We start from the raw sequence: 19,244 nt of genomic DNA, 5'->3' as shown, positions 1-19,244 counted from the left end.
TGATAAGTATGATGGGAATGGATACCCTAGTGATCATGTGAGATAGTTTAATGTTTTGACCTTGGAATTTGCACATATAGATGCTTATCTTATAAGATTGTTCCCTATGAGTTTAAAGGGTCAAGATATGCAATGGCTCACTAAGATTACTCCCCCACTTAATAATTTTGAGGACCTTGTTCAAAAAATTATTCAACACTTCTCTTACAATGTTCAAAAACCACTTTCTATGTTGGATTTATGCAATCTCAAACAAGATCAAAGAGAATCCTTTATTACCTTTTTGCAAAGATGGAAAAAGTTATGTTCTCTTTACTCTAGAGAAACTCCAAACAAAGAGAAAAATGATATACTTGTGAGTAATTTGGTTCCTAAATTGAGAAATGAAATTGGCAAATGGTTGTTTGAAAATTTTCATAATATGGTAGAAACAACTTTTTGTATTGAAGATGTTTTGAAGAATCAAGGAATTATCAAGAATAATGGCAACAAGAATAATAACAACAATGGAAATAAGAATAGGAGTACTTCTTATAAAGGGAATCAATGTGTGGTTAATGAGAGTATAGTTGATGCACCTAAGTCTGATGACCAAACAATTTACAAGTCATCAGATAGTGTTCATTCTATGAAACTTCAAGCATCTTCTCAGCAAAATAATAGAGATAATTCTAGATATAATTATACAAATCCTCAAGAGAGAAGAAATTTTACAAAGATTGGTAGACCTTATGAGGATGTTTTGGAAGAGTTGGTTGATGGCAAGTTATTAACTTTGATTGAGAATTGGCAACCACCTTCTGTTAAGGGTCTACGTTGGGATGATAATGCCTATTGTAAATATCAACAGAGCAAAACTGGTCATAATATAGAAAATGATCAAAGGTTAAAACACGATATTTAGAATTTGATTGATAATGGAAAGTTAGTAATTGATGGTTCCAGTCATGCTACTAATAATGATCATCAAGATATAAGGATCCATTACCTAAGCATGAAAAGGGTGAATCATCTAAGAATTGGAAAGCTCAAGTGAATTATACTTATTATAATCAAAATTATGGATATTCTAATGCAAACAATGTTATCAACATGGTTACAATTAAGGAAAATGGTAAGGATTTGAATCATCCACATAATCTTGCCTTACATATTGAAGTCATGATTCAAAGAACTCTTGTTAGATGTGTGTTGATAGATGGGGGTGTCAAGTTGAATATTTTTCCTTTCAACATACTTGAAAAGTTGGGATATTCAGAACAAGATATTGATACTAGATAGAAGGTTACTATTAAAGCTTATGATGGTAGTGAAAGACAATCTAAAGGATTGGTTGTTTTAACTATTCTAGTTGAGTCAATTGAGAGAGATATTCAATTTCATGTGGTTGATACTAGTACACTTTCTTATAACATTTTATTGGATAGACCTTGGATACATGAAATGAAATTCATTCCTTCCACACATCATCGGTGTGTTACATTTGCACATAATGAAATTGAGATGTGTATTCTAGGAGTTAATACTTTGGCTGTCAATAATATTTTAGCATAATCACATATGCCTTTGGATAGAGTTTCAGATGAGATGGTTGAAGAATCTATAGAATGTGTGATAGAATCTAAGACACTCAATAGCGAAATGGAGGGATGTGAGGTTGTTTCTTTGGTTGAACCTTTACTTCCTATGGAAGAAGTGGAAGAAGGAAGTGTTGTTAGCAATTGGATTTACAAAGAAGAAAATGATGATGGACCCATCTTTGATGTTTATGATGATGATGAGGAAGTGTATATACTTGATCAACAAGATATATGTGATGATTTGATCCCTTTTACTAATCTTCCTTGGGGAGATGGACATGGTTCAATTAATGAAGCTTCTTCTTCAAAAATGCAAAATGATTCATATATACAAAACAATGATGAAAGAGCATATTCAAATAAGTATGAATTGGATTTATCTTTAGAGCCTTCTCAATTGATTTGGGTATTGATATGATTCTCAACCTAGTACAATTAATAAGATTTCAAACTCACATATTTCTCATGAGTTGGATTCTCCAATTATTAGACAACTTTATGATTCAAGAGAAATTAAGAGGAACTTGATAGACTCTGATTCTACAGTTGCCAGCAAGGATGTTATTCATATTTACAATATTGAGCCTTTACGAGATGAGATTCCATCATTGAGAGTTACACTTAATGGATTAGTGACAAATGAAGATTACAAAGTTATGAGATTACAAGAACTTGAGTTACTTTATGAGAAGAGCAAAACTATTTTTGATCACATGAGATTTTATCAGAAAAGATTGTCTAAGACTTATGACAAGAAAGTTTTCCCTAGAGAGTTTTCAATGGGAGATCTTGTTTTGCATGAGAATCCTAAGAATCATAAAAATAAAGCTCAAAATGGAAAATTTGAGCCTAATTGGTTGGTTCCTTTTATTATTACAACTACTTTTGGATCAAGTGCCTATTTGTTGTCTACACCTGAGGAAGATTAGCTCCCTAATCCTATTGATGTGCTTCATTTGAAAAAGTTCTATCCCTGATGTCTGTTCTTGCTAGGGGCATCTATACATATTTATGGGTCCTGAAAAAATATTTAAAAAGAGATATATTCCAAAAATACGAAAAAAATTATAAAAGAAATGGTATTTTTCAATATCAACAACGGTGTTCCTTAATATCTTAAACACCAAAATAGTGTTTCTTAACACTACCCTAAGAGTCTTGCCTTGATTATCATGCTTTAGTTTATACTTAATGTTGAGTTATGCTTTGATTTTTCTTTGTATGATGAGTGTTCATTGCTATATATACATCTTTACTACACTATATCTGTATGTTTTTTTATATTCCCTCCCTAGTCATTTTTACACTAGGGGCATGTGGTCTATTTTCTTTTTATGAGTGATTTGATTAGTATTGATGAGTGTCTCTATGGTTTTCTTTGGGATGCATAGCTAGAGAACTATGGACCATGAGATACATTTTTGGTTGATTTCTTGCTTGTGTGGTTTTGATCTCAAGACTTGCAGTATTTCTCAACACTACCAGATCCCATTCATATCATCATAGTTTCCTTGGTGAATAGTGATGATTATGGGAAGCTTCCGATCACATTCATATCTTTAGATTACTTTGGTGATTAGTGATGATTGTGTGATCTTTCTGATAGAGTTACATTCATATCTTCATGGTTCCGACTAGTGAAGGTTGTGTAGCTCAGCTCGATGATTAAAACTAGGATCTTAATCTTGGCCAAAATGAGTAAGTACATAGAATGGATAGAAGTGTCATATGGACATGAACATGCATTTTATCCCCTTGTCTTTTTGGAGGTTTTAATTTTTTTGTTTATCTTTTGGAGGTCTCTTCATCATTTCTTTGCTCTCAGCTTTGATCGTGATTGTGCCTTTTAGTACACGTCACTTGTTTGTGATCTCAATTAAAATGTGATATCTTACATAGTTGATTATTTTTGAGGCATTTTCCCTCTTCTTCTTTCCATCTTCTTTTCTTTCATTCACCCCCCTTCTTTCTTTTGATTTAGGGCATGCTTTTCATGCTTAGTGATTTAACCTTGGTTTCTTGATCTATATCTTGCTTATATTTCATCATGAACCTTTTTTTGATTTGATCATATCTATCTTGTTCTTTCTTAGCCTTTCCTTCATTTTGATTTCAATCCTAAGGGGACAAGAACACTCTATTGAGCTTCATTGTTTACAAAGTTGATTCAAAATCTACTCATCTTTTTCTGCCTAGCTTGGGCAGATGATTATTGTACTTGGGGCAAGTTAATGCGTGATTTTTCATTTTCTGGGTGATGATATTTTCCTTTTACCTTTATATATATTTCATGAATATTATAGTTGCTAAAAACTCTTTGGGGAGACCTACAATTATAAGACCTACAGTGGCATATTGTGTTCTAGGCATTGTAAGACCCCAGATGGCATGTCCAGCGAACAAGAGTTGGATGCTTAATCTTTATATATTTTTGGCATAAATCAATCTTTATACACACTTTATTTTATAGTTCTTTGACTTAATGTGCTTGTCATGTATGTGAACACACATTAGTCAAAGAGGGGCAAATGTATGCACCCTAAAATGATCACCTTGACTATGTGCCCTGGTTTCATAATTTATCTCAAGCTTGAATCAATATTTACATCACCATTTCCTTTGATCAAATTAAATTATTTGAATTATTCAATTTATTTGAATTATTTAATTAATCATTATTATTTTACATCAATTTCTTTGATTAGATTGGAGTTAATTTATTTAATTAATAAATAGTTGGATCATCTTGATTTTTGTATTATTTAATTAAAGGAATTTGCTCCTTTTTAATTAAATAAATCCCCTCCTCATTTAATTTTATGTGCAATAATTATTATTTTAAAAGAAATAATTAAATTCACTTGTACATATTGCAATGATGCTAAGTTTTCTTTCTAGTTCTTTCCCAATTGAGTTCTTAAACCAATATATATATATATATATATATATATCGTGGCTTGTCCCCTTTTGCCAAAAAAGAAAAAGAAATAATCAAATAAATGTCACACACTTTATTTTGTAAGAAAAGAGATTATTTTACATTTAAATTAAATAAAAACACCCCTCATCTTATGATTTTTATGGAGTTTTACACTCCACATCTCTTAATTAAATGTTAATTGCACATTCTCTTATGTGGGTCACACCTTTTCATTTAATTTTCATTTTCCCTCCAATTTGAAAATGCTTCTTGACTTTGGTATATAAGGAGACCTCCTTCATTTTGGAAGAGGAAATTTTATTATCACCATTATTTGGAGCTTTCATGCAATTTCTTTGAGGACTTAGAGCATTCTTATGAGAAGATCATGACTTCTTATGCTACAATTATGATAGACATTTTTTGAAGCTTTCTTGAAGACTTGAAGATATCTTGCATGTTCATGATCATTTGAATCTTCCATTCATTGGATGTACTTGTGAAGACCAGGGCTAATGTTTATATGAGGACCACCACTTCAAATCTTTGAAGGTCTTTGCACATTGATGATAGGAAGCTATGAGTCGATTCTTGAGATCTTGCACTTTCATGGTGTTATTTTGAAGGATTTCAAATATAAGGATTCATAGAAGTGTGTTTGCATATTTGTCCACATTTTTCCCACATAGTAGGAAGCCTATGAATGCGGCATATGCAAGCGGTAGCCCAAAGAACTGCGCCCTTATCAATAGCCTCTGGGTAATGTGGTATCAATTGATGCATCTAGAGGCACTCTAACAATTGTACAAGGGGTATTGTCCCAATGATTGAGAAGCTCTTGAAGGTGGGCCACCCCCAGAGCCACCTTGTTCGCTTGCACTTGGATTTGCATCATTACATTATTACAAATGCACACTTTAGTGTACATAGCAATATTTATATCAAGAAAACTATGAGTGAAAAGAACAACATTTCTATCTTTCCATAGAGTGAAAAAAATCTCCATTCTGAAAGTATGCTAGATCTAGGTAAATTTTCTAGGGAATCTGGAGAAATCACCCAAAATAACAATATGCCAAGAAAAGAGTTTAGGCCGAAACAACTTAAAGAAATCATGAATCCAGTGCTAATAATTCTAAGCGCATCTACAGAACTAGAAAATATGCAAAAAAGACTCTGGTTGGCCACAAAATAGACACTGAGGATCTGGAACCCTAATATGCTTAAGCCAAGGCCCAAGGGGAAGACCTTAAAAAGCCAAGCACAAAGAAAAATGAGCAATCTTGGGTTCTGTAATGGCACTCCAAATAGTGTCAAAGCACTTTCTCCATTGAGAAAGGGAAGATTGCAAATGTCATCTTTGATTGATGGTATCCACCATTAGCAGATGGAGAGAAAGCCATCAATATCCCAAACTTGGCTCGTTGCTAATGAAGGGAGTGGCAAGATACCACTTCCAGTCAGTCCACCAAGGGTGAACAGATTGGATACCCACTTTATGAATTAAGTGCCCTAGAATTGCAGAAAGAAACAAGTCAAAAGTTTGTCGATCTAAACAAGCAAGACGAAACTAGACTTGCATATCTTCCCAAGATCTGAGACTCATGGAGACCCTAGAGAAAAGATCTTTAGGAGTCTTGATGCCACGTTTGAAAAAACATAGAGCACTAGAACCTTGAGTCTTGGTTAGGGGAATACCTTCGATGGCAAACAGAGGAGACCACCAAATGTTCTATTAGTTCAAAGAGAGCCCATCATGGAACTCATCACCAAAGCAACGAAGCCAAGGCTTAACAGCCTCCCAAGCTTTCTATATGCTCTTGATAACAAAAGAGTCCTATATGTGCACGAGTTCTCACATGATGAGAAGGGTTTGAAAGCCAATCCTCTTCCATGCAAGTTTGTTAATAGGAAACCTAGAGGAGATGCAATGCTGAACCAGAATTTTCCAAGCTTCATCTCCAATGATGACACAAATAATCCATTTTGCACAAAGAGCAAGGCCTTGCTTCTATGTTTAGAGAAGGCCAAGGCCTCCAAACTCTTTAGGGAGACAACAAAAATCCCAATCAACTCTATGAAAGTCAAGATGGTCAAAACTAGAGGCCCAAAGAAAATCACGGAGCCGTCACTCTAATTTATGATAGGAGGCTTTAGAAGGAGCCCAACAGGAAGAATAATAGACATGCATAGCTGCAAGAACTTTAGAGCAGATCTAGAATTTTCCCACAAGAGAAAGTAGTTTCATAAGCCAATAGTCCAACTTCTTTGTAATCTTGGCAAGCATGGCATTCCACAGATCCACTGGCAAAGCTTGAAAGGCAAAAGGAATGCCCAAAAAGTGAAAAATATCCCTGTGTGTGACCCATTTCCATTCAAACTGGTTAAGCCAAGGTGGAGCTAGTAGAAAAGACTGGTGATAATAGAGTGTTTTATGCCATTGAATAGCAGAGCCAGAAGCTTGACAAAAAGTGTCAAGGCAATTCAAGGCATTATTGATGTTTTCTTCATTCTCTAAAAGAGTGAGATAAGAATCATCAACAAGATGGCCATTGACCAACTAGGAAGAGGAATCTGGCAATGAAATGCCATGAACCAAACCCGAAGAGACAACATGGGCTAACACGTAACCAAACCCTTCAATAGCAAGAACATATAATGTCGGAGCTAGACGACAACCCTATCTAATGGAACAAAAAAGCCCAAAGGCTTCAGATTGGGAGTTATTTGATAGTAATGCAAGCATTAGCATCTCCACAGACTGCAAAAATTTGGGACCAAAACCAAGAGCCTGAAGCATGACCAAAATGAAATGTCATTCAGTCCGATCATAGGCTTTAGCAAAATCGATTTCCAATCAAACAAATGGCTGATTGGACTTGCGAGCCCACTCCATACCTTCCCAAACAACAATGATGTTGTCAAGAATATACCTATATTTGATAAAGTGACTTTGTTCTAGCCGCACAATTAAAGGAAGGAGATGGTGAATTTTAAGAGAAATTGCCTTAGCAATAATCTTATAAGACACATTAAGAAGTGTGATGGGCCACCAGTTACAAATGTCCTTAGGATCGCCAGCTTTAGGTATGAATTTGATGTCTCCTTTCTTGATAACAACTCCTAGGCTTTTAAAATGGTAGTCTTCAAAATAAACTTTGTCCGGGTTGGGACCAATATGCTCCTAGAGGTGTTTGTAAAATTCACAAGGAAACCCATCACACCCAAGGGACTTGTCATCAACCATGGAGAAAACTGCCTCTTTAAGATCTTGAATTGTGAGAAGTTGCTCACAGAAAGCACGTTGCTCAACCGCTAGGTGGTTTAGAGTAATAGAAATACATTTTCTGAGGGCTTTCTCCCGAGCAACCAAATTTCCTTGTAAAGCAAATATGTTTTTGTAATGTTGAGCAAAAGCTTGTAGGATGTCAAGGAGACTAGAGAGAACATAAGTGCCTTGTTTGATTTTTTTAATCCCAAAATTGGTATGATGGGCTCAAAGAGCTTGAAAAACTCCTTCGAAGCTTTATCACCAACCCCAACCAATGGAGACGAGCTTTGATTTAGGCCCCTCGAGTAGCATAATTATCCGCAACTTTCTTGTCATGGCATAGTTTGGCAAGTTGAATTTGCAAATCAACATCAAAAGAGTTAAGGGTGAGAACCTTAGAGGCTTTCTTAAGAGCAGTGATAGTGGATTCATAGGTCTGCCTTCTAAAAATCACCAACTGCTGCCCATAGATGTGTAGAAATCGAGCAGTTCTAGTAATAACATCATTCCACCATTGAATCCACTCTATCTGAGAATGCGGACTTGGCTCCAAATTCTAGACATGTAGGATATGAGCAAGAGTGAAAGCATGCATTAGCACTGACATCTTGAGGAAAAACTGAGTCTTGACAACTCATTGGACAATTGTATGCTATGGAATAGCAAAATAAATGGGATAGTGGTTTGATAACGTCACATCTGGCAATGGAATGAAACGTAAATATCGATCCTCTGAAAAGGAGAAAAAAGATTGTGTAGTAATCATGACATGATCGAGATGTTTTAAAATGCAGTTAGAGCCAGCTCGAAAGTTGGACCAAATGTGTCAAACCCCACTATGTTGGCGACGGTTAGTATTGGGATAAAAAGGCCCAATTTATCACACATGTAGTACTAGCCTTCCCTTTCCCTAGCTGTCCAGCGAAAAGACAAAATGTCATCTTTGTTAGAGGCTAGCTCAACCATATTAAAGTCACCACACATAATCCAAGTAGCTGGAGGCAAGTTGTCAGTCATCCAGTACCACAATTATGATCTTTCCATAGCATCATTGGAAGCATAAACATTAACAACTCCAAAAGAATGATTATTAATAGAATGAAAAAGTCAAGTGATTCTATGCATGGGGTCAGAACCGTGTGAAATAATAGCAGAATGAAGATGAGGTGATAAAAGAGTAACTACACCACCTCTGCCAAAATCAAAGGAAAACATAATGCCATCCGACCAAATGACTCGACATGCAGAGGAAAGCATGAAACCAGAGATCTTAACTTCTTGCATATAGAAAAAATTTAAATTACCAAGTCTATGACGGGTATCCTTGACATAGTACTTTCTGGAGAGGTCTTTAAGACCTCGCACATTGCATGATAAAAAATTCATGAAAATTCTTCCATATCTTCCTCGTCCTCGAGAAAGGAGTAGTTATTTTGTAAGAAAGTTGAAACTTGGTTAAAGCCAGAAGGAAAATCCTTTGGACTGCTGGCCCAACATTTCTCTTCTAGTTTCTTAGCACATCCGAGAGGATTGTGAGAACGCCGCACATTCTAAGTCGCAATGGAGGAAGCAGCAAGAGGGGTGTGAATCACAACCGAGGTGTTAGCCCTGGCAACCGCCTTTATCCCCTGTGAACCAGGGTTTGAAACCTATGAAACACCAAGGTTTGGTTCCAAAAAAATATTTTGCGTTCTTATAATGGCTAGGGTTTGCACTCCTGTTGAAATAGGAGGATCCGAAATGACATCTGAATATGACTATTTAGGAGCCAAGGGAACCTTGCCCCTTGCACCCAACAGTAGTCCATTCTTCTTTTTGCTTCCCTTCTACTGGTTTGACAGGGGCCTCTTTAGGCGAGGGTTTAACCCTAAGCATAGCCAAAGGGCGATCCCTAATCTTGTGTTCTGCTGATTGGCACCTATAACAGGTGTTAGGCAGGTTCAAATAAAGCACCTTCTGAAAGAAGGTTTGGGAACCAATATGTATCTCTACATAATCCTTAAGATACTTGGAGAGATCAACCTCAACATAAACACATTTCTAAGGACAAGCATTGAAAAAAATTTCATGTTCCTTTGTAATAACTTTGCCAAGAATATTGGCAATGGACTTAATAAATGCCAACATGGCAAGTGTAAATGCAAGAACTCTACCTACACAGGAACCCTAAGCTTTTGGTCATTAGAGATAGTGAAATCTCTCGACCATCTTTGAAAAAAAAGCAAGGAAGAATGCAGAGACCAAAGACCATTGCTAAAAATTGCGTCTACCTGTGACGGGTTGGCAAAACAAAATAAAAAAAACCTTTGGTAAGGTTTTGCACAGCGTCAAGGTGATCCAACTCTTGTTAACCCATTCTCGGAGCATAGCTTCAAGAGGAGTCCTACCCACAAAATACCCTATTACGGTATGTTGCTCTAACCAATCACAAGTAGCATCAAATTCTTGCAAAGGAAGGATAATATTAGGATTACCTCGTGAAATACCTTCGAAACGAATTTTCGAGTTCATTTATTCAATGGAGGCATTATGGCTTTTTGAAGTAGCAGTGTGAACGCTAGTATCAACAACTGGGTCACCACTGGCAGGGACCATTATAAAGTAGCCTAAAAACTTCTGCAGTAAATGCAGTTTGACAGGTGGAAAACAAAAAGAAAGCTCAAACAGAAAGTCGTAAGCAAGGAAATTCAACGATCGCATGAAACCCTAGCAACCACTAATCTACTTCATAGAAGTTATTCAAGTCTTTCACCCATTCATACAATAGAGTTTAGGGAAAAACGCTACCTAGGGTACTTTTACGAAAGCAGCGCTTTACAATAATAACGTTCACATGAATCGTGGCACTTAAAAAGAAGCGTTTCCTGTGCTGAGGATAATAACGAAATGTCCCTTCCATGTTTGGTCCTTGGGGTCCACAAATACCCAATGATATTTGAATATAACGGCTACTAAGATTCTTGCACTCCCGATAAGAACTACCTGCTACTGGTTAAGCATTCAGAAAACTTTTTGAAAGAAAAAGCAAAACAAGCTTGTATTTACAACGTCCTTGGTACGTACATCCAAACTATTATGTAATTTCATTACAAATTCAAGAACCATAAAAGATGTCTGGAGCACAGAATCAGAGGAAACTGGAAGTAGAAGGAGATATAGCGAAATGCGAAATGTTTTGGAAGGGGGATGTGAAGTTTGAGGACATTTACTCGTTCAAAGTCGATGGTTCCATTGAGGAGGCAAATGTGATGAATGAGGTGAGAGAGAGGGTGAAAGAGCAGGCCCGTGTGTGGCGTGCAATGGAAGCCGCCAAAGGGATTTCATGGTATCTGCAAGCCCAGTGTTGGAAAGACAATGGAAACTTTGTCTCTTCGCTCTCTCTCTCAACTCTCACAAACACCATTGTTTTGAAGAGGCTCATAAGACAGGGGATTCCCCCTCTTGTGAGACCCAAGCTGTGGTTCATTGCATCTGGAGCTGCTAAGAAGCGCTCCACTGTTCCCCACAGTTACTATCAAGACCTTATTCAGGCTGTCGAGGGTATTGTTACTCCTGCTACTTACCAGATTGATCAAGTAAGATATGCTCTCATCCTCACCATTTTTAAATTCAAACTATATTGATAGCGCATGATCTTTGGCTTTTGCTTTTGCTTATATCTGAATGGAAGCCGCCAAAAGGGGTTTCCAGGTAAGATATGCTCTGAGCCTCACCATTTTCAAACAATATTGATAGTTTATGGTCTTTGTCTTTGCTTATATTTGAATGGAAATTTGCTTAACAATTAGCACATACCCATGTTTTGATTAAGGCCTTCGTTCAGATCTCAATGCAATTGTGCAAGTACATTCCAGATTAAGGCCTTCGTACCAGATTCCAAAGTGATAATAAACTCTTGGCATGCCCTCAGATTTGAATGGAAATTTAGTTGATCGTTAGCACATGCCCATATTTTGCTAGAGCTAGGCCTTTTTTCAGATTTCAGTGTAATTACACAAGTACATTCCAGATTCTTAAGAGATAAACTCTTGGCCTTCCCTTAGATTTTAGTGCAAATTTGCTTAACAGTTAGCACATGCCCATATTTTGATAGAGTAAGGTCTGAGCCTTTCCTCAGACTTCAATGCAATTATGCAAATACATCCCCAGATTCTTAAGGGATAAACTCTTGGCTTTTCCCTAGATTTGGTGGAAATTTTCTTAATAGTTAGCATGTACCCATGTTTTGATACAGTAAGGTCTAGGGCTTTTCTCAGATTTCAATACAATTATACAAGTACATCCCCAGATTGTTAAGGGATAAACTGTTGGATTTTCTTTAGATTATAAACTCTTGGCTTTTCCTCAGATTTTAATGGAAATTTACTTAACAGTTAGCACATACCCATGGATATAGGAAGGTCTAGGCATTTTCTCTGATTCCGTGCAATTATACAATTACATACCCAAATTCTTAAGGGATTCACTGTTGGCCTGTACTTACATTTGGATGCATTATGTTTGCACACGCATATGTTTTTTATAATGGCGATTGTCTATCCTCCAGTTTTAAATTTAATTACACTAGTACATACCTGTAGTTTCAGAAGTAAGCTATTGGCCTTTGTTTAAAATTGAATGCGCTTATGCTAGTACATATATTTTGACAAAGTAAAAGCCTCTTTAAACTATTGCTATTAGGATTCAACTGTGTAGTTTTTGAGTCAAGTTTCATGAGTAGTATGGTTCACAAGAATACATTTCTCATGAAAATGAATGAAACACTTAGCATTCGTTGTTGAATTTGCATTCATTATACTAACATATTCTCTTATGTAGGAGATATTTTCCACAAAAAGTCAAATTATGGTGTTTCTATTAGGATTCAATTATGTAGATTTCAAGTCAAGCTCAATGACCCATATTCATGACTAATGGTTCAAATGGTTCACAAGAACCCATCTCTCATGAAAATGAATGACACATTTGACACTTACTACATCTGGATGATACTCTTAGAAATGTCCTCAAAAAGTTTAATTCTTTACAAAAAAATTTTACAAAGCTATTGGTCTTTGTTTGAAGTTGAATGCACTTGTGCTAGCACAAGCCTATATTTCGACAGAGGAATCTATTGTCCTATCCTTGAATTTGAAGTCATTATGGTAACATGTTCTCATACTATAGCTTAAGATTATGTGTCATTATCGACTGGGGCCTCAGTTATAGAAAGGTGCAAATCCTAATGTTTTTGCACCATTGTCATTGGTCCAAAACTAGTGTATGTTAAGCTCAAAATGTTGGATTTGAGGTGTCTTTAAATCTCTTATTGTGTTTGTTCTGTATTGTGTCTTGGATTTATCCAGTAAAAGAGCTTTTAGCTTCCAAATCCTCCTCATACTTTGATGGGGGAGCACCTCTCTGTTTCCTCGGATTTAAGTGAAATTGTACCTGCAATATCCATTTTTTGATGGAATAAGCTTCTAGCCTTTTCTTGGATTTGAGTACAACAAATACTTTTGTTATAAATCTCAATGTTTATGCACTCATATTATCAACCTTGAATGCTGATTCCATCAGTTTAGATATTTAGGCTTCTTCAAATATTTTCTAGCTAGATTTCCCCAGCCCTCCACGCCTATGTTTTGGCATGGATTGATAATCAGAAGCCTTTTTGGTTTAATAGTTTTATACAAGTAGGCTCCTATTCTTGTTTATTTTGAAATGCAATCATACTAGAATAGTACAATATCAATCTGAATCATACATCGCAGATAAATGCCAATCTAAAATCATTTTGCACTCATTTCCTTAGCTCTAATTCCTACAAATGTTTGGAAATATAAATTCATAGTAGAAGTCCTGTTTTTCAGAAATCTGAGTTTCATCTTAGGCATTGGTTCAATGATTTCTTTTATTTCTACTTAGTTACATTACACAGTTAATTTCTATTCTAAGTTAAAAAAAAGAGAGGAGAAAACGTATTTTGGATGTTGGTTATGTTCATTTGGAGAGTTCAGAGTTGTCTTTAAATAAATCTGTTGAGACAATTTTTATGGATCCCATGTTTTCTACTGAACAGTACAGTTTCTATATTACACTATTAATATACAATATTGTTTTTCAGATTGAGGATGGGTGGAATAGGATAATGCCCCCAAAAGCTCAATTCTTAAGGGGCCACGGGAAAAACAAAAGTGATTATATTTATAGGCAGCTAAAGCAATTCTAGTAGGAGGGGGTGGGGTCCTAGGTAGGTAGGTTATCGTAGCAATCTAAGGAGGTTTTGGTTATTGGGAATAGGCTCCCAACCTAAGATGGTATACTGTTAATCATTTTCTTCTTCTGTTAATCATTTTCTTCTTCTTGATCAACATGACTTAGCAAGGACCAGCTTGGGAAATTTTAAACTATTGTGCCAACTTAAAAGACCATTATCACCTTAAGAAGTGGAAGACTAGCAATGTGGCAAAGGAGACCAACCACATCTTATAAACTAAGGAGATCCATGAGATTTGTGAAAATCGTGCTTGGAATGAGCAATGTGGCTATGGCCATGATGGCATCCACACAGAAGAGAAGCATTCCTTCTGTCATGAGATGATAATATATGAGCAATAGGACACATGGCATTAGCCAAGTCACTGTTCTACAAGAGTTCGTAAATTGGATGCTTCCAAAACAAGTTTGTTGACTTAAGACCTTAATTTCTAATATAACATTTAGAACTAGAGTATATCATGGCTTTAGCATACATGGAAAAGTGAGCATTCTCAACAGCTCCAAAGATTAAAGTGGGCATTCCAATCTTTCCATATGCTTAATACAATTTTGAATTTTCACGTGCCATACGATTCTCATAGAATTTTTTCGGCCAAGTTCGTAGACTATAGTTTGAGTGGACCTATAGTCCATATCTGCAATTCTGTCAAGCATAATAAGAATTATGTTTTCTTATTTGTATTAGTCTTTGACTTTTTCCAATTTGGCTTGTTACTTATAAAGCCCATGCTAGAACAATAATAAATTTAACAGGTAACCCAAACATACGAATCATCAAATGCCTGGCCCAGACTGAGCTCTAGGCATTCAGTCCCTTCGAGCGCACCCCAAATCCATATTAGAACTACAATAAGTTGATTGCATTCATGCATATCTTTATGAGGAAGTTTGTGCAGACCCTTAATCTGAATGCAGTCTATTCTGTAGGGCATGGATGAATCTCATGCTCCATTAAATTCAAACATCTCAGAATGACATCCTGGAACTTTTTTGTCAGAATACCCCAAAATTGAAACTGAAGCATCACCCCTCTAGACAGAATTACTGGAGATTGAGGATTTTCCTATAGAGAAAAATGCTAACAAAGATGTTTTAGTATAAAACAACTTGGCCGCCTTGATGTCATATTTTATAAACCATCAGGGGCCAATAATTTGAACCCTTCGTTGAAAAACTTATTTTTATAGACTTGGCTCGCCCCTCTAGACAGAATTACTGGAGATTGAGGATTTTCCTATAGAGAAGAACGATAACAAAGATGTTTTAGTATAAAACAAATTGGCCGTCTAGATATCATATTTTATAAAGCATCAGGGGCCAATAATTTGAACCCTTCGTTGAAAAACCTATTTTTCTAGACTTGGCTGGAGTAGGGAATTTTTACTAATGTAATATCTTTTCATAATTTGATTGATAGCAATTTTATGCTGAGCACTTAAAATACAAGTTCGTTTCTCAGTGTGGTTGTCAGGAAAATTATGCATAAACTCTCACGCTTGATTGAGGTATTTATATGTCAATTGCTATTTCAAAATTTCAAGACTCCAATGCTCACAGTCCTGTTAAACTGTATAAATGAGGAGGCCTTTTGTTATAATTCACAATTGAATAGCATTTGATAGACACGTTTTCTAATTTATGTTCAGGATATTGCTCGTACTTTTCCTACACACCCATGGTTGGATACTGAAGAAGGGCATGCATCTCTGAGAAGAGTTCTTGTGGCATATTCCTTCCGTGATTCTCATGTTGGGTATTGTCAGGTGACACTAATTTAGTTGTGTTCCTTTTCTTCAGCTGTCATGCACACATATATGAGAAATATTAAAAAGCTTGCTTGATTTTATCATTACCTTGATCTGACATGGTGACTCAATGGAAATCTTGTCCTGCTTTGGAAACAGGGGATGAATTATATCGCAGCATTGCTATTGTTAGTCATGAAAACAGAGGAGGATGCATTTTGGATGTTGGCTGTGCTTTTGGAAAATGTTTTATTTAATGACTGCTATACGGACAATTTATATGGATGTCATGTTGAACAAATGGTTTTCAAGGATTTCCTTGCGAAAATGTTCCCTAAGTAAGGACGTTATACATCTTTCTGGAAAGGAAAGAGAGTCCTTGAACTTTAATCTATTATCTTGCCTTTTAAAGCTTGCAGTAAGCTACAACATTGTTCTTCCTTGTTTGTGCCAGGCTTGCTCGACATTTTGAGAACCTAGAATTTGATGTGTCTCTTGTAGCAACAGAATGGTTTCTCTGTCTGTTTGCAAAGAGCTTGCCTTCAGAGGTATCTCTGTTTTGTGCTATTATTTCGAAAAATATTATGCAGACTCCATAGATAAGCTATATCTATTTCTGGATTTATTCTATTTCTTATAAAACTTTTGTACGTTACCTTGAGGATTCATCAATAGACTACAATGAGAGTTTGGGATCTGCTTTTCAGTGAGGGAACCAATGTTCTATTCAGGGTTGCTTTGGCTATCTTCAAGGTTCGTGTTCATTAACTCCACTTTTATGCTAACCTTACATAGATCGGTTCATTGTTGAAAATATCAGTTCATTGAGTTTCAACTGTGTAGAATACTGTAGGTCGCTCCCTTTATTGTACTAGTAGGAAGCAAGCAATATAGTTCCAGTCTGTTATTTACAAGATTCTAAATTTCAAAAAAAAAAAAAATGAAAGGCTTTCTTGTGCTAAGACTCAGGAGTGCTTTCTGCAATTGACATTGTAGATAAATGAGGACCAGCTACTGGCCGTTCAACAGGTTGGAGATGTGATCAATATTCTGCATCACACTGCACACCATGCCTTTGACCCAGATGCACTGTTAAAGGTGCCTAAATGGAAATAACTTAACTTTGTCAACGAATGTTTCTTTAATCTTCTCTTATTTACTGATCAAATTAAACTAGTAGAGTTAAACTAGTAGTTGCACGCTCTAGTACAAGCTGATAGGTACTTGATAATAAAAAGTGTTGTTTAAAACAAGGTCATTTGTTTCAGGTGGCGTTTGATAAGATCGGTTCTATGACCATTAGCTGTATAACGAAGCAGCGTAAAAGGCGACAGGCAGCAGTCACGGCAGAGTTGGACAAGAGAGTAAGGCGGCTTGACTCATGGGAAAGAGAAAAGTCATCATCTGAGTTTGAAAACTGAGGTTTTAAGTTCAACTACCTTCCTGAATGTATATTGTTCGCCGGTGAGAAAATGTTACATCCCTTATCCTCAAAGAGGGGCATTTAAAACCATTTCACAGCATTGCATTTTGCCCCTGTATGTTTAATATTAAGTATATATCAAGAAGGTAACTCGTTCATGCACTTGCCTTCCTGCAGCAATAGGGGGCAAAGACCAGTTGAATTCACCCATGTATTTGATATCCTCTAACAAGTTTTTCTCCAGTCGTATGTATAGGAAAGACAATACAAAGAAGAATGGTGATTCTATGATTATTTGTATTTATATATGCAACTGCTTTCATATAATTTCATTGATTCTATCATTATTTGTAGTTGTACACCATAAAGAAGGTTTGTCTTGATAATAAACTCTCTTTTCTTTTGATGCCTATCTAGAGACACCTTTTATAATCCTTATGTTCAGTTAACAATCTTGCACTTTTCCAGAGTCAGAAACAACTCTTTTCTACTTTAGGTTATATAGAGATGCATTTTATAATCATCTTTTTCATTTGACGACAATCTTGCGCTTTGCCATTGCCTGTCCTGTAGACAGCTTTTGTTCATGGTGGAAATTAACTTCATTCTTTCTTGCTCTCAACGTTTTTATATTCCTTATGTTTTGGAATTGTAGAAATTAAATGAAACAACATCTGGCAGTAAGTTTTGCAACTTTTGAAAAAAAAAGACAATCCAGAGAGCTATGTAGTAGAAAAGATTAAACTGATTGTTCTGATTTTTAAGGAATTTTAAACAACATTTAGGTTCCATGTTAAAGTAATATGGCAGGCAGGAAATGTACACTTCATCAACGATGGATTCAATTCTGAAGTAAAGATCAAATCAGCAAAAATAATGTGCTGCAATTTGCATGTCAGATATTGTATTTAGAGTGTATCAGATATGTTTTTGGTGTAACGGTAAAGTGGGGCACTCACAAGAGAATCACCCCAATCCAAAACTCCCTCAGCACAATAAAGAGGCTCACAAATCAAGTAAAAATTGTGTAAGTGATCCATATTATACCAATTAAAAGAATGTGCTACAAGCTTTACCTCACCCAGATTTACAGGCTCTTTGTAAAAAAATTCATAGCGGGAATAATCTTAGCCAATATTATCAATCAAAGATAACGTCTGATATGTTGTAGAAGGTAAAAATTTCTGCCATGCAAACAGTCTTTGTGGCTAATGGAATTTCTTGAAATAACTTTTTACTTCTCCCTAGATTTGGTGCCTATTGAAATTTTATACTGTTTGTGTTACACTTCCGTCTGGTCCTAGACAAGCACATTATTGATTTGACACACTATGACAGTATTTTCATGTTCAAATCTGCAAACTCGGTTAGTGAATTGGTCAGTGAGTTTGAGTAGAAATTTTTATAGTGGATTAGCAATCAAAGATTCGACATGTTCAACAAGCTGAAATTTCCTGTCATGCAAATGGTCTTTGTGGCTAATGAAATATCATTAGTGTTGTGTTGTAAACACACACCCCATTGCAAATGGGACCCCCTCTTGTTTTGCCTAGTGGCTTTGTGTTTAGCTTGGTTTGTCGTAGGTTTTTGTTATTTTTGTCTATCTTGGTAATAAATTTGGTCTTTTAGTCCCCTAATAGTGGGAAGGCCGTAGTGCCTTCTCAAGTTCGGATGAAACTTTGATCAAGTTGTGAGATAAGTACAGAGCTGAAAATTTGTTATTGCCAAAATGAGAACTTAAGTGCAAAGTTTAATATTTTTACCTAGCTAATGGGATGTCATTACTATTGTTTTGTAAACACACGCACCCCTTTAAGAATGGGACCCCCACTCATTTTGCTTAGTGGCTTTGTGTTTAATTTGGTTTGTTGTAGATGTTTCACAATTAAAAATGGGACCCCCTCTCATTTTGCTTAGTGGCTTTGTGTTTAGCTTGGTTTGTCGTAGGTGTTTCCCCATTAAAAATAGGACCCCCCTCTCGTTTTTCTTAGCGGCTTTGTTTTTAGCTTAGTTTGTCAGAGGTGTTTGTTGTTTTTGTCTAGCT

General features: G+C 36.0%; 1 protein-coding gene across 1 annotated transcript; it reads left to right on the top strand.

Moving 5' to 3' along the window:
- The first annotated feature begins 10,766 nt into the window (after window positions 1-10,766).
- On the top strand, window positions 10,767-17,610 carry LOC149553895 (uncharacterized). Its single transcript, XM_089789242.1, has 7 exons — window positions 10,767-11,346; window positions 15,679-15,795; window positions 15,937-16,115; window positions 16,232-16,325; window positions 16,453-16,530; window positions 16,774-16,875; window positions 17,046-17,610. The coding sequence occupies exons 1-7, from the start codon at window positions 10,882-10,884 to the stop codon at window positions 17,196-17,198; spliced, it is 1,188 nt and encodes a 395-aa protein (XP_089645368.1). The 5' UTR covers window positions 10,767-10,881; the 3' UTR covers window positions 17,199-17,610.
- The last annotated feature ends 1,634 nt before the right edge of the window (window positions 17,611-19,244 follow it).

Source organism: Cupressus sempervirens, chromosome 6 (assembly GCF_028749045.1).
Source record: "Cupressus sempervirens isolate cs-2001-9-10 chromosome 6, ASM2874904v1, whole genome shotgun sequence".
In the NCBI taxonomy this organism is placed as follows: domain Eukaryota; kingdom Viridiplantae; phylum Streptophyta; class Pinopsida; order Cupressales; family Cupressaceae; genus Cupressus; species Cupressus sempervirens.
Note: the sequence above shows the minus strand (reverse complement) of the source record. Positions and strands in the feature narration are given on the sequence as shown.

Excerpts from the sequence above, each read along its gene's own strand:
- LOC149553895 (XM_089789242.1), top strand. The coding sequence starts at position 10,882 with ATGTCTGGAGCACAGAATCAGAGGAAACTGGAAGTAGAAGGAGATATA. Across the intron at positions 16,326-16,452 it reads CAAAGAGCTTGCCTTCAGAG|ACTACAATGAGAGTTTGGGA; the intron begins GTATCTCTGTTT and ends ATTCATCAATAG. Across the intron at positions 16,876-17,045 it reads ACCCAGATGCACTGTTAAAG|GTGGCGTTTGATAAGATCGG; the intron begins GTGCCTAAATGG and ends CATTTGTTTCAG.